At 60.8% G+C, this 15,023-nt stretch overlaps 1 protein-coding gene across 1 annotated transcript in view; it reads right to left on the reverse strand.

The window, feature by feature from the left end:
* RCSD1 (RCSD domain containing 1) overlaps positions 1-1,881 on the reverse strand; it is a gene marked incomplete at its 5' end in the record, with an annotated part of 36,807 nt that extends 34,926 nt beyond the window's left edge. Inside the window, one exon of the mRNA XM_054587602.1 lies at positions 1,717-1,881. Coding sequence (XP_054443577.1) covers positions 1,717-1,881 — 165 coding nt within the window. The remainder of the gene's footprint in view (positions 1-1,716) is intronic.
* Positions 1,882-15,023: the final 13,142 nt, after the last annotated feature.

Consider the following 15,023-nt stretch of genomic DNA (forward strand, 5'->3'; position numbering starts at 1 on the left):
CAAAAGCTGCCGCTGCGCCCACGCCGCAGGGCCCTGGGGCGGGCTCGGGCGCCCTGACAGGGCAGGCCCCCCACCACTTCCTGCGCACGCGCGAGTTGCTGTGCCGGCTGGACAGCCTTCTCCTCCCCGCCCCTCACCCAACGCACACACAGGAAGTAGCTCAGGTGACAGTCGCAACCCGGGGAGAAGAACCGGCCTGTGAGGCGGAGCCCCCGGACCCCCGAGAACAAGATTCCCACCACGCGGGGCCCGCCAGCAGCGGGGAGCCTGGAAGCCGAGCCCTGCCCCGCGCTTGCCCTGTGCATTTCCGCGTGAGACCAGACAGGTGCCAGGTCAGGCTGCGCCCTGGCCCAGAGCCGGAGGCCCCTGCACTCTCCCAGCAGAGGGGCCCCCTCCCGGGAGCCTTCCCCAGGCCGGGCCGCGGGCGTCTCAGGCTCCCGCCCAGAGGGAGGCCGGGTGCTCCAAGCAGGAGGCCCTCGAGTGACGCGCGAACACCATCTGCTGAGTGTGGCTGAGCGGCACCTCCTCCAGCCCCCGCCCCCAATCTGCCTCAGGTTCCCTGATGTACCAAAGGGTCTCTGGAGGGTCCCTCTGAGACTCTGGTGGACCTTGCCGTCCCCCAGCCTCCCGAAGGCAAGCCCTGTCCCTTGGAGACAGCTGGTTGGGCTGGGTGTCTGAACGCAGGACGTCTGCCCGGGACCGGCCTGTGGCCCCATGGAGAAGCCACAGAGCCGTGGGCCACCCAGGGGCTACCTTCACGCCAACCAGGGCTCCAGGGTAGAGACCGGAGCGGGGCGAGGCGGCAGGAACCTGCCAGAGGTGACCGCCGCCTGGGTTCTCTTTTTGAAGAGGACGGGAATCACCTGAGAAACCATCGAGCATGTGTACTTTCTCTTTTCTTCTTTTCAAAACCCCCAGGCCCTGCTCAGATGGACTTAGGGGTAAATGTCAGGTCTCAGTTTCAAGGGAGAAACCTTGGGAAGCCTCAAGACGCGGAACAGGGTGGGGGCGGGGGCAGAGGGACACCCAGCTGCTCCTCCGTGCAGGGGGGTTTCCAAGCCCCCGAGGTTGGAACGGTACCAGAAAAATCCCGGCCCAAGAAGCAGGGTGGCGCGGGGGCGGGGGGGCGGGCTCGCCCGGGTGCCCCCCACAGATACGGCCAGCACACCCCGTACACCCAGGGACAAGCAAGGAGTGCAAAGTTTTATCAGAAATAGTGCTACCCGCCCACAAGGGGAGCTTTGCCGAGAGTTGTGAAAGGTATGAGAGCCCGCGGGACTCAGGACGCAGGGGGACCCCCGGGCCGTGAACAGTTCCAGCCCCTGGCGGAAGGGGAGCTGCCGGCCCCGCTTCCCCTCCGGTGCCCGGCTCCAGACACAGGGGCTTCTGCTTCCTGGAGGGAGGGCTGGGCTCCCAGAGTGCCCGTTCCCAGAGTTGGCTGTGCCCGGCCGTTTTGTCCTCAGCATGCAAGTCCCTCTCCCAAGTGCCTGGACCCTAGAAGGCCCCCCCACCGGCCCTTTGCCGCCCTCCTCCCCACCCCCACTCCCGACCTGCCCCAGGGGCCTCTCAGGGGGGAGGCGCGTGGCCCCAGGTTGCCCAGGCCGGCGGGCATCGCCCTTCTCCCAGGCAGCCACGGGGCGGCCCACGCGCCCCGCTCCCCTGCGCGGAGGGCAGCTGCCGGGCCCCTCCCGCCCACCCGCGCCCGCCAGGCCGTACCTCCATGTCCCCCAGGTGCCACTCCGCGCCTCCGCCCGGGCTCACGGTGCTGCTGTCCCTGCTTCCTGCCCGCCTGGTCCCAGGCTGCGGCCAGCGCAGGGCGAGTGGGCGCCGGCCGGTTGCTGCAGGACAGCCGGCCTCCGGGCGAGGACAGGAGGGAGGGGGAGGGGGAAGGGGGGGGAGGAGCAGGGGGAGGAGGAGGTGCAGAGGGAGGGGGAGGAGGAGGAGCAGGGGAGGGAGGCCAGCCATCAGGGTTTAAATTTAGACACAAATCTAAACAGATACTGTCCCCTCCCAGGGCAGGACCGAGCGAGGGAGCCACCTCGCTCCGTCCATGTGCCCAAACATGGGATGGCACAGCCGCCTGGCGCGTCTCTCTCAAGAAGTGTGTCCGGGACCCTGGCCTTTGCCCCGGCCTCAGCCCCCCTTAACCTCTCCCTCCTTTAACGCGCCTTCTTCCTTTTCCTCCCTTAGGGTTAGAGTTGTTCCTCCCTTCTTTGATCTCCCCTCCTTTGCCGCTGCCTTCCCAGCCCTCTCTCCTTCTCCCCCTTTATTACTCTCATGTCCTACCTGGTTTCCCGGGGGTCCCGGCCGGAGGGCGCGGCCCGCCCACCGCTGCCTGAGCCGACTCCTGGCCCGGAGCCGCGGCGCACGCGCTCCCTGACTGCGGGAGGGCCAGGACCCTTGCCCCTCTCATCCCTTCACTTCCCTACCTCCCGGTCTCCACAATCAACCTGTCTATCTCTCATCTGCAGTCGGGAGGAGGAGGAAGAGGAGGAGGAGATAAAAAACAAGGTATCCCAAGCAGAGCTCTCTAAGTAAGCTCCCTGCAGTAGTAAACCTCTTCTCCTTTCCTTGACTGATGCGTTCAGTTCTGATGGAATTTCAGCCCCCACCAGCCGCTGGCCGAAGAGCCTCTTCTCTGTCCCTGCGCAAGGGAGGAAGGGTGCCATCCTGGCTCTGGCTCTCGGAGTCCCAGGAGGCCCAGCCCAGCCTCCCTCCCCCTGGGCCATCCCGGCCAACACGGGCTGCAAAGAGGCTGAAGAACAAGGCTGTGTGCGCGGGAGGGGTTCGGCCTGGAATCTGGAGCGGCCTCTTTCTCTGCTTCCCGTTCCCAGGCTGGCCACCAGCCCCGGCAGGGAGGAGGCAGGGACCCGCCTTCTGACCCTCGTGTGTGGCAGCCTCTGCTGGTCCTGCAGCACCCTGGTGCCCCCCCATCCCCAAGCCCTGAGCCCGCCCCCCACCACAGGCACACAAAGGGGGAGCCACCCCAGGGCCAGAGGGTGGGGATGGGGCCGGGGGAGGGCGGGTGCGGGGCTGGGAGAGGCTGGGGCTACAAAGAACTGCCTGGAGTCAGCTCCCCGGCTGTGTTTCCTCAGGCGAGAGGCCTGACCTCTCTGATCCCTGTTTCCCTCACTATGCAGTTCAGTAGAGGCTCTGAAAAGAGCAGCTTTTTGGAATACTTAGCCCCACGTACAAGCTCAAATGAATGGGGGTCTGATATTTCTTGTATTAAGAGCTGGGCACTCTGGGCTCTGCCCCCAGGAACGACTGGCGAGCCCCGCCTCCACCGCCACCCAGTCCAGCCACCCGGCTGCCTGCAGCGGGGCGAGCGCGGGTGGAGGGGCCCGGGAAGGGGGTTCTCCTGGAGCCCGACGGTACGCGCCTGAGCTTGCGGTTTGTTTCCCTTTTTCTCACGGAGGCGCAGGATGGAGCTGGTGTGGCCCCTGCCTCCAGCCCTGGCTGCCTCCGCGGGGCCCTCCCTGGTGCTCGGAGTCGGGCAGCCCCGGCCCAGGTTTCTGGCGTCACCAACAGGAGAGCGGAAGTGCCTCCGCAGAGGAAACCGTTAGGCCCCGATAGCATCGCTGCCCTCCCGGGCGGCTGACAGGTGCGCCCTGAGCCTGGGTACCCAGGCCAGGCTGCCGCCGCCCAGTGCCCGCCCAGGCAGAGGCTTCCTGGGGCGGTGAGGAGAGGAAATGGGGGGAGGGGGCCCTGGCCCAAGCTCAGGTTCAGCAGCCGTGGGAAGGCGTGGGGCCACGTTCGCCTTCCCTCCCCCTCCTGCCCCCCAGGAGATCCCTGGAAGCCAGATCAGAGATAACACCTCTAGTAAACACCCATTTTTTGCGGGGTCCCCCGAGATTGTGACTCCCGGCTCTGTGGGCTGTGGGGGCTGACAGCCCAAAGGGAAGGGAAAGTGTCCCCGGGGCGCAGCCCCTCCCACTCTGGGGGTCTGGCTGGCCTCCCTGCCCCTCTTCCCAGCCCCTGGTAGTCAGAACCAGCCAGGCAGCGAGCAGAGGCCAGCGCCGAACAGCCCGCAGGGGCAGCTCCCGGGCGGGTGGGCGGCCCACGGTGCCGACAGCCCCAGACCCCCCCTCCCCGGGCCTCCAGTGGGAGAGGAGGCCCCGCCTTGGCCGGGCGGCGGCTCCCTTCGCGGTCCAGCAGGGCTGCCCCGCGCTCCCACCGGCTCTCGGCGGGCGCTCGCGCTGTGCTGCTCCCCGCCCGCCTTCCAAAGTAAGAGCAAGAAGCAAGTCTTCTTTCACGACTACAAATTCTAACGTTAGAACATGTACGTAGTATGTCGGCCCTGAATCCTGGGGGGGTGGCAAAAACAAAGTAAAACGGCTCCGTCCACCGCAAGCGACGGGCACTGAGGGACAGCGCTGAAACCTCAGGAAGGGACGCGCCAGGCTTGGCATGGCTCTGTGTTTAGGGATGGAAACGCGGGGGCGGGGGGGGGGGCTCCCGCGGTGCCCCGGCCCCTCACGGTGCCCGGAAACGCCGGGCGCCACGGGGGAAGGCAGTCCTCGGCGTGACTGCTCTGTAATCTCCACAAGCGCGAGGTCAGAGAGGTCAGGCAGGCGGAGGGGGTGGTAGGCCAGAGACGAGAGCCACACGACGACCGGGCCCGCCGCGCGTCCGGGCTGGCTTCTTCGATTCCAGGTTGTAGTGCAGGAATGACGCGTGATGTGGCCGTATATCAGTCCTCACAGGGCGTGCTCCATCCGGCACGTTTATTTGTCAGCTATACCTCAAGAAAGCTGGGGGGAAAAGAGAAATGATTGAGTAATTGGCAAAACAAAACAACAACAACAAAAACTATTAGAATAGCCACTAAGTAATCCTGGGAGAAGGGTCCATGGAGTTAGCTCTTTGTACGAATCTTACGACTTTCCTCAACGTTTAAAATTTGTTCAAATTACGAAGTTAAGAACCAAACTTGGGGCGGGGGATAAGAATCGAGCCTTCCAGTTCTTTGATTCCAGACGACTCCCTACCCAGTCCCTTTGTCGCCTGTTCTTCCCACCCCACCCCACCCCACCCCACCCCGGGAGACCCACAGGATGGGCTGGGGGGCCTGGCGGCACTGGTGACCGAGGGGGCAACAAGCAGAGAGAGAGCCCAGTCCCAGTCTGCTGGGCCGATAGAGGATGGAGACAGGAAGGGAAGGCGACTGAAACCTTCCCTTATATAAACGTCTTTGTGTTGTTTCCGTGGTTGCAGTAAACTCTAGAGGAGAGCTGCAATTTAGAAAGAAAGAAAAAGGAAGGAAGGAAGGGAGGAAGGGAGAGAGGGAGGGAGAGAGGGAGGGAGGGAGGGAGGGAGGGAGGGAGGGAGGGAGGGAGGGAGGAGAAGGCACTTGGCCGGGTCCCCGCGGAAGAGGCTGGTGCCCACAGCTGAGAGAGGGCCGCCGCCGGGGGGCTTCCTGGGACGGCTGGAGGTGGGGAGGGCCTGGTCAGGAGGTACACCAGTCAGTCACCAAGGAGAAGAGATAAGGGTGATGAAAAAACCAAAGGGGGTGGCCCAGAGACGCCCCTCCCCTTGCGAGGCACACCCTGGGTTCAGGAGTGGGAGTGAGCCGCAGCCCCAAGGAAGCGCGAGCCTTTTCCAGCCCAGAAAAGCGAGTGGCACAGCACACCTGAGCGTGTGCCGGTCCTGCGTGAATCAGACCGGCCCAGGGAGGTCTGAAGAGAAGGCCAAGGCCGGGGCCCCACCCAGGCCAGCAGGGGGCGACCCCCAGACCCTGGGGCCAGGGCCTTTTTTCAGCTCCGGGAAAGTGGCAAACCCAGAAGAGTCTAAGCCCACGGTGGGGGGCACTATTCCCCTTGCCAAGAACTAGCTTGGGGACGGACAGGACTTGAACCCCTTCCCCAGCTGCTCCCACCTGCGGGCAGTTGGCCAGCCCTCCCCGCACCGCGTCACCTCGCCGCGGGGCTGCGGTTGTGGAGCGCACCCTTGTCAGTTCCACACAGACGTCTTCATTCCCCCCTTCTGCTTTCCCACCTGGGGTCGTGTTTGAGGCTTTTGAAGATTTTCCCTTCTTGGCGTATCTAATACTCTTTCCTGGGCCCACAAAGAAAGGGCTCTCTCTCCTACCATCGTGTCATTTATTTGAAAAGGCAATCGATAAATGACAGGCCCTCGAACGTTTGAATCACAAGGTGAACTACGTGCTAGATGTACAACTGGCTGTGCTGGGTCCTGACCGGAGCAGAGGGTTCAGGGAAGGGCTGGGGGCAACGGGGAGAGGAAGCTGGCCTAGCGGCTCGGTGGGGACGCGCGGGCGGGCTCAGGCTGGGAGGCCCGCGAGCTTGGGGCGGGGAGGGGCATGAGCGTTGCTGGGGGTCACTGCAGACCGGCCGCTCCCACGGGACCCTCGTAGCCCGTGGAGCAGGCGTTCGGCCTGCAGCCCTGCCCTCTTGGCTCCTCGCGTGTCTGGGAACACGTTCTGCTCGGTATTCGCCTCCGTAAAAATAGATGATATTTGCATTTTTGAAGCTAATTGAACGCAGACAGAGTTGCTTCTGGTTTGTATTTTCTGTTTCTGTTTCCTTCGTTGCACAGGGTGGGGGCTTTTAAACAGCAACAGAGAGACAGAGGTGGGCTGGGAATGAGCAGCGGAGGAGACGAGACAGCGCTTTGCCTCAGAGACCGTGCGGGCGAAGGGGCCCGCTGGGCGCCGGGGGCTCGGGGACCCACACTGCCCCGTGTGCTCTCTAAAGGGCGCAGTGGGTTCACCATTCTTAGTTCCTTCTTTGATGCTAATCCTCATCCGTCCCCCGAGGATGTGGTACGGACTCCTCGTCAGCGTGACCGTAAATCTAAAACCAGCACAAAGTGGGCAAAGCCCTGGAGCTGACCTCGCGCAGCCCTGCTGGCGGTGGAGCAGAGGCTCGCACGCCCCGACGAGGTCACGCAGGGGGCTGCTGGGCGGGGGGATGGCGTGGGTGGCGGTGGTGGGCGTGGGGCAACGGGGGGGGGGGGGGTAGGGAAGGGGTTTGTATCTCATGGCTTCCTAGATCTGAAGGCTAACATCCTGTTTTTCTGTGAAGCTGGGCACATCGGTGGCAGAAAGCGGTCCCTGACCATGGCCGCCCAGGGCACGTGAGGGAATGGGGACCTGGCTCCTGAGTGGCTGTGCCTGTACAGGCGGCCAGCAGCCCCCGCCCCAGGCCCCTTGCCCCCCACCCCCTTCTAGAACTCCAGACCTCGCCCCGCCGCCCAGAGGCTTATCAACAGGAAGCTCAGTGAGGCGGAACACTCCGTTCCCTTGACGTTTTTGTTTTCTTTCTGCAGCTGTGCGTTCAAGGCTCTGCGAGTTCTCTCTCTCTGGGGCTCTGTGTCTAGGGTCTGTCTGTCTGTCTGTCTGTCTGCCTGGGGCGTCTCTGCAGCCTCACACCCAGTCACGCTTGCCGTGGGGCCGGCAGGCCAGGAGGGCAATGTGGGTGGCGGGCAAGCACTTCAGGCTGTCAGGCCGGCTGTGGTGACGCTAAGGATGGTGGCCGTGGGCCCTGTGCTACGCCCGCCGCCGTCCCCCTCACCCCCGGGCGTCCCTCGGCCTCACATCACAGTGACGCCGTGGGGGCTTGTCTCTCTGCCCCGGGGGCAAGAGCACCTGCTCAGCAGGTGCCTGGTTCTCTCCCACGTTCTCCCTGAGGAAGCAGTAGGCAAGGGAGGGAATGAAGCTTCCCCTTCCTTCTAACCCAAGTCAGCTCCTCACTTAAAACACCGAGACGCAGCCCCCCAGGGCACTCCGGGTGACCCGTCTTGGTCTCTGTGGCTGCGCCCCACAGCTGCGCACTGGCTGCCGGCCTGGCTTCCGCTCACAGCACGCTGTCCTGCCCGGGTTGCTTTTCCTCCCGTGGCCTCTCCTTCAAGCCGGGAAGGAAGAGGCCTCCCAACTGAGAGACCCTGAGACACTCCGGCCTCTTGGTGGCAGGAAGGAAAGTGGCGGCCATTCACTCTCCACGTTCTTCTGCCTCCACAGACGCGAGAACCGTGTCCCCCATTCAGGATAGCAGCTGGCCCATTGAAACCCCACGTGGGCCCTGCCAGGCTGGGTTTTAAAGGGCCACCTGCGGCAAATGACCTATGGGCACACAGGAGGGTCAGGCTGTTCAGGCAGCACATTGGGAACCCAGGGCGGAGCTGGCAGAGCACCCAAGACGGCGTGGTCCCCTGTGTCTCCGTGAAGCCACATCTAGAAAACACGCGCACACAGATCTCCCGTTGCCTGTCGGGGACCCTGGGCTGTCATCTCGAGTGACTGCTGGTGCCCGCCCAAATTTTACGTTTCAAAATTAGTTCAAGAACCCCGTACATTGCTTATTGATTTTGGTGGGGGGCGGCGGGGAGAGAAAGAGCAGGGGGAGAGAGAGACATAGATTTGTTGTTCCACTTACCGATGCCTCTTTGGTTGATTCTTGCATGTGTTCCGACTGGGGATAAAATCTGCAACTTTGGCGTGTGGGGATGATGCTCTAACTAACTGAGCTACCTGGTCAAGAGCTCAATATTGCAAAAGGTAAACTACATAAAGCACACAGTGAACAGCATATTCAATAACACACAGCTTAAAGCTTTTCCTCCAATATCAGGAAGAAGGCAAATTGTCCATTTTTCCACATGTTTTCACGATAGTGCTGAACATTCTGGCCAGAGCACTGAGGAAGGAAAAAGCAATACAAGGCATCCAGATTGGAAAGCAGGAAAGTTATCTTTGCCGGTGAGATTTCGGATATGTAGGAAACCATAAAGGCTTCCCCCCCCCAACTGTGAGAACTAATAAATAAATAAAATGCAGCAAAGTTACAGGATATACAGGCAACGCACATAAAGCAGTTGCTTTTCTGCACACTAACAATGAACAATCCAAGGTGTAAAATAACACTCTCACTTAGAGTCGCATCAAAGAGAATGAAATACTTCGGACTAAACTTAACCGAGCAGGTGGAAGACCTATACACCGAAAACAGCAAAACATCACCAAAAGAAACCAAAGAAGACACAGATCAATGGAAAGATTATGCGCCCACGCACCAGCGGGCTCAATGTTGCCAAAATGTCCATGCCGTCCAAAGCTGTCTACAGAGCAAACGCCGCCCCTTTGACAATCTCTAGGGCTTGTTTCTTTTCAGAAATAGAACAAAAGTTCTAAAGTGCCTATGACGTCTCAGGGGACCCAAAATTGCCACACACACACACACACACACACACACACACACACAAATCTTGAAAAAGAACAAAGTTGGAGGCCTCACACTTCCTGGACTCAGAAGGTACAACAACGCCCAGTAATCAAAGCTGGGGGCTTCCGGTCTGAGAGAGACCCACAGACAGGCCAGGGGACAGAGCAGCGCCCGGGCACAAACCTCTGGGTACAGGGCTGGGTGGCCTTCCGCAGGGCTCCAGGGCCCCAAACGGGGCAAGGGCGCTCCCTGCCGCGGTGTTCGGAAACTGGGCGCCGCGTGCGGGAGCCGGGAGGTAGACCTCAACCTCACACCGTATCCAGAAATTCCCTCCAAGCGCATTCATAATGCGCTGACATAAGACTTGGAACAATGAACCTGCCTGCGTGTCCATCAATGAGAATGTGGATAAAGACGATGTGTTGCGAGTCTGCCAGGGAACATTATTCAGCCTTTAAAAGGAAATCCTGTCTCAGGCGACCTGTGTGAACCCTGAGGGCGTTGTGTGGAGCGAGAGAAGCCAGCCGTGACAGCACAGACTCCCCAGGCTGCCACCTCTGGGGATGCGGGGCGCCTGGCCCCATCAGGAGCACGGAGGCAGGAGTAGGACGGGACGGGCCGGGGGGAGGGGGCGCACGGAGTTTCCCTCCTGCAGGACGGAGTCACTCCGTCTGCCTGCGGCACAGCCGTGTGCAGTTAACACGACAGAGCTGCACGCTTAAAGATGGGTAAGAGAGGAGTTTCATAGCATGTGTGTGTTTTGCCACAGTTAAAACTAAAACAGAGAGGAAAAAATAAAAGCAGAAACCCTTGAGCATGCCACACCCCCTTGGGGCCTCTCCTCTGCGTTTATTGCAAAGCCTGGGCCTAGGACTTAGAGGAAAAATCTCTGAAGGAGCTGCTTTGGCATCAGCGGAGAGAGCGCTGGAGGCTGAGTGGGTCCAGGTGGAGCGCGTTCGGCAGCCGCGCGCGGCCGAGCTCAGGCCGGGGCCCTGGGGGAGCGGCCGCAGCACCCCGCTCTCCCAGAGCTGAACCGCCCTGCTCTCCAGGTAGTTTCCAGCGTGGAGGTGCGGAGATTGTAGTCCACACACTCGGGCGGCGGCACGGCGGCAGGACAGGCAGGAGCGCTCATCTCGCTCTCCGCGGTTAGGCCTCGAGATACACTGCTGCAGCCGCCGACAGAAGCCCGTCTGAGGGGTGGGGGTACGGCAGCCTTCGCAGGGTGGGTCCGGTGGGCTGGGGGTGGGCTGGTGGAGGGGGCCTGGGGTCCAGCAGGAAGCAAGCAGAGCCCTGGGGGGGCAGAGGGAGGAGAGCCTATCAGCCTCAGCATCTTTCAAAGTGGGGAGCGAGACATTACACACCTGATACGATACAATAAGGAGCACTCCGGGCCTCCTGTGTTGTGATATTTGCAAAAATACAAAAATAGATCAACTAAACCATTGTCTAATCGAGCCCCCGGTTCTAACTCCCAGTTTACGCAGCGCACAGCCCTTGGATGACCCGTGAGCGCTTAATCAGCAAGGCCTGGTGTGGGGAAACTTTCTAGAGATCAAAGGAGCTGGGTTCGCCAACAAAGTGACATTAAAAACAGAAGGAAAGAGAAAGAAGGAAGCGTTATCCGTTGAAAGAGACCTAAGAGACGTATTAACAAGGTTCACGTGCAGGCCTTTGGGAGGCCCTGGAGCAAATGCGGGGGTGGCTGAGACCTGCGGAATTGGGACACAGAGGCCCTGAGGAGCCCGGGTTCCCTTTCTGATGCGGGACAGCAGCACCGCACTTCCGTTATACACGCAAGTGCGTGTCTGTCCCAAACATACACTGAAGCATCCATAAGCGAAAATTATGGGAGGTCTGGGGTTTGCTTCAAAATATCCCAGGAACGGAAAATGGTTGGGAGAACCGAGGGGGGAGACTGGGCACGTGCTGATGGTCATTGAAACTGAGTGCGGGCCCCACGGGGTTCCTGGCTCCGGTCTCCGTGGGTTTGTGTGTTTTCATACATTTCCGTAAAAGTGGAAAAGCGGGGAGAGGACAGAGCAGTCGGGTGCGCAGGACAGGGGCACCGAGAACGCCGAGGTCGGTAAGCGCACCGTCATCCGCTTTAGAGGTTTGCTGACCGGCTGCCCTCTTCACCTGGCGGTTGGGAGACTGACTTTCTTCCTTTTCTTACAACTCTGAGAGTCAGCTCCGGGACCCCGCGACCCCCCAGCCCGGTACGCTCCCCAGAGAAATAAGTGGATAGAATCCATTCAAAGATGTGTTCACAAGTATTTGCCTGAGCTTTACTCGTAAGAATACAAGACTGGGAAGAACCCAAATACCAACGAACAGATTAACACACTGCGGCTTATTTGTATAGTAAGATGATACTCAGGCCCTGACGGGTGTGGCTCAGTAGGTTAGGCGTCATCTGGTAAAGCGAAAGGTCACAGGTTTGATTCCTGGTCAGGGCACACGCTGGGGTTGCAGGTTTGGTCCCTGGTTGGGGTGTGTGTGAGAGGCAATCGATGGATGTTTCTCTCTCACGCTGACGTTTCCCTCCCTCTCCTTCTGCCTCCCTTCCCCTCTCTTAAAAAATAAATAAATAAAAGTCTTAAAAAGCGTTACTCGGCAATAATAAGAAACAAATTACCAACACACCCAAGGGCACAGATGGATTTCAGCACCGGGACGCCGGAGCAGAAGCCAGACCCGCGCTCTGACATTCACGAACTGGCACAGCTGGCAGAGCGGCCAGACTAAAGCTGTCCTGGGCTGGGGCAACGGTTGGGAAGGGGCAGGGGGCTGGAGCGCGGCCTCCAGGGGTCCAGCGGGGTCCAGAGGAGCGGAGGAACGTGCATGGTTGGGGCCTTGCTGCCCGAGAGGAGGCGCAGGGGGAGGGTGGGGCCAAGGGCTGGGCCGCAGGTTGGGCTGAGGTGTTTGCGTCCCGGGGCACAACACCCGTCCCCAGGGGCTGGAGGCTGGTGCCCAGGAATGTTTGCTGTGGGATTTGGACCTGGGCTGTCTCTCCCTGCCAGACAGCGTCTAATCGTCCCTGATTTGTTAAGGGAGCTTCCTCCTCCTGATACGTGGTCCCAGTTCACGTCGCTGTCGGCCCCGGGCTGCCCAACGAAGAGGCCTTCCAGGGTCCCTGGCGGAGGCCGGAGCCCCTACCGCGGGGCTGCCCCGAGCTCACACTGCCCGGCCGCCCTGGCCCAGGCACCGCTCACCCCGCAGCCGCGCCGAGAGCCCAGAGGCCCTGACCGTGACTTCAGCACTCGGACCACGCTCGGAGCCCACTGCTGGGTTTCCCAGGTGCCGCAGGCTCTGCTCCCTGCCGGTTTCACGGGGCGCCCTGCTGTCCAAAGACCCCCAGCGACCGTGCCAGCATTGCTCTGGGCCCCCTTTCTGTGCTCATCAAATTGCAGGCCCCGCCCCCTGGCTGGGTAGCTCAATGGGTTAGAGCGCTGTCTCTGTACACCGGGGTGGCGGGTTCCATCCCGGGCCAGGCACATACAAGAATCAACCAATGAATCCATCCATAAGGGAACAACAAATTGCTGTTTCTCTCTCTCAAATCGATAGATAAAAACTAAAACAAAAATTGCAGGCCCCTTGGTGTGAGCTGATGGACCCCCAGGTGCTTGTCTTCGAAGGGCTGGTGGCACAGAGACAGCAGGGGCGAGGCGGGCACTCCAAGCGTCGCACGGCTGTCCTGGGTGGGGCTGGCGGGAAGCGGCCGTGAGCGTCTGTTGTGTGCCCAGCCTCACCTCACCTCGACTCTGAAGGCTGGTCCCCTCATCTTTATCTGATAGGGGAGGAAATTTAAATGCAGAGAGATCAAGAAACTCACGTGAGGCAGGAAAAGCAAAAGTAGGACGAGGCCTGGGGCCTTCTGACCTGAAGTCTGGTGCCCTCGAATTATGTCACTTGACGTCCTTTGGCGGCGGAGGGCAAGCACTGTGTCAACTGCAGTGTGACTCCTGAGGGTGACGTCCTACCCAGTGGCCATAACTGAGGTGACTTGCATCAGACAAAGCCCACGGGTCACACGTCTAAGAAAGTTCTGCTTCAACTTCCACCTCTTCTTTATTTTATTTTTATTTTTGATCATGGCTATTATCACACATAAAACCACATCAGTTAGAGTAAATGTTGGGCTGCTGTAACAAAGAGACCCAAAATGCAGTAGCTAAAGTATCGGTAATGAGTCTGCCTGCCTCCCTGGGGTCTGGGGAGGCCCCAGCTTTGCCTCTGAGAGCCCAAGGGAGACGGCAAGTTCCTCAGAGGTGGGTTTTGCTTTTTGAATTTTTTTACCCTCAGGGCCCTTGGCTCTGGGCCGCCAGCCTGGGTTCGGGGGAGGATCACCCGCCGGAAACGTCCCCGCATGGCGTGTCCGCTCACAGGGGAAGGCTGTGGGGAGTCCTGCCTCTCCCCGGTCAGCCCGCCTGCTGTGACCAAGCACCTGCCCCGGGCTCCCTGGGGGGCGGGGAGAGGTCACTGGTGACCTGCCCGCTGGCTCTTTCTGTGTTCCAGCCTTGTGTGGCTGATGAAGGCCCTGAAATATACTCCCTGCAAGGTGGGTTGGGTGGAGGACAGGAGGAACCGGCAGGAAGGAAACCGGCCAGCGGCCCCCATGATGCTGGTGAGCACGTTCGGCCCCGCCCAGAGCCAGCAAACCGCAGAAGGCGGCCTGGGCGCGCTGTGCACAGCCGGCTGAGCCCGAATAGCCGCCTCCGGTGTGTGTGCGCTATGGCAGAGCCTGTTCAGAGCGGCCAGCCTCTGGGCTCCTCAAGGGAGAGAGGAAGGAAGGAGGTCTTTTCTCAGCACCTGCTGTGCCACACCAGCAGCCTGCCCGCCTTCACCCCTCACCCGCCTCCCGGGCAGGCGTGATGACTTCCCGGCTGAGAGGCGAGCAGCAGGGAGCTGACCAATGACCTTGCTCGGGACCACACAGCCTGCAAGGGGGGCGGCGGCACGATGGGAACCCGAGGCCTCTCTCTGATACCACGACTACTTCTATTCCACAGCTGAGCGTGGAAGGGTAGAGACCGCGTGTTCAGTCAGTGAACGCTCTCCTGAGCACTTCATAATGTCATGCCCACAGCGGGGACTCACAGGCATGCGTGGCAGTGACATTTTTCCCATTTTCTCTCTGGCAGGACACCGCACAGTCCCTGACACGTGCAACAGGCCACTGCCATATTTACTGGATATACTTAAGTGACTGGATTGATGTTTTTCAAAGACACAACGTTTTTTAAAACACCCGGAGGAGTCAGAACCCCTCACAAAGCCTCAGCAGAGCAGGGCCCTCAGGGAGATCGGGGAGGGGCGTTCCTGGCGGGACGGTCTGCGCCCGCTCCCCCTGGCAGACCCTGAGCAGGAGCAACGGATGATGGCCACCGCCACGCGTCGATGGCGAGTGCAGGTGGCACCTGGGCAGACATCCCCCAGCGGAGATGACTGCCCAGGAGGTACGTGGCTGGCAGCCACGCGTGCTGCCACGGGCCGGCTTTCACGCCTCTTGTCCAAAAGTCCTTAGAAAGGCACATGTCCCAGCCGGGGACTGAGTCCTGCTCTTGAGTTTGGAAAATACGGTCCCACCAGGCGCTTGGACTGTGCCTTTTATTGCTTCCTGCTGGCAGTTCACGAGCCTGGGCCTGGGGTGGCCCAGGTCGGCCTGTGCTACCAGGGAAAAGGGGGTCCCCGGGGTTCAGGGGTTCGGGTCAGGAAGCGGGCAAAGCTGCTGACACAGAAAGTCAGCGGGGGCGGATCAGGGCTGTGTCCTGGGAAGGACAGAGCAAGTGGTGACAGGAAAGGAAAGCAGCAGAGGCAGAAATTGTGCTTTGCTTTTGT

The sequence above is a fragment of the Pteronotus mesoamericanus genome, unplaced genomic scaffold (assembly GCF_021234165.1).
Source record: "Pteronotus mesoamericanus isolate MK-2021 breed Mesoamerican mustached bat unplaced genomic scaffold, CSHL_Meso_final scaffold_1186, whole genome shotgun sequence".
In the NCBI taxonomy this organism is placed as follows: domain Eukaryota; kingdom Metazoa; phylum Chordata; class Mammalia; order Chiroptera; family Mormoopidae; genus Pteronotus; species Pteronotus mesoamericanus.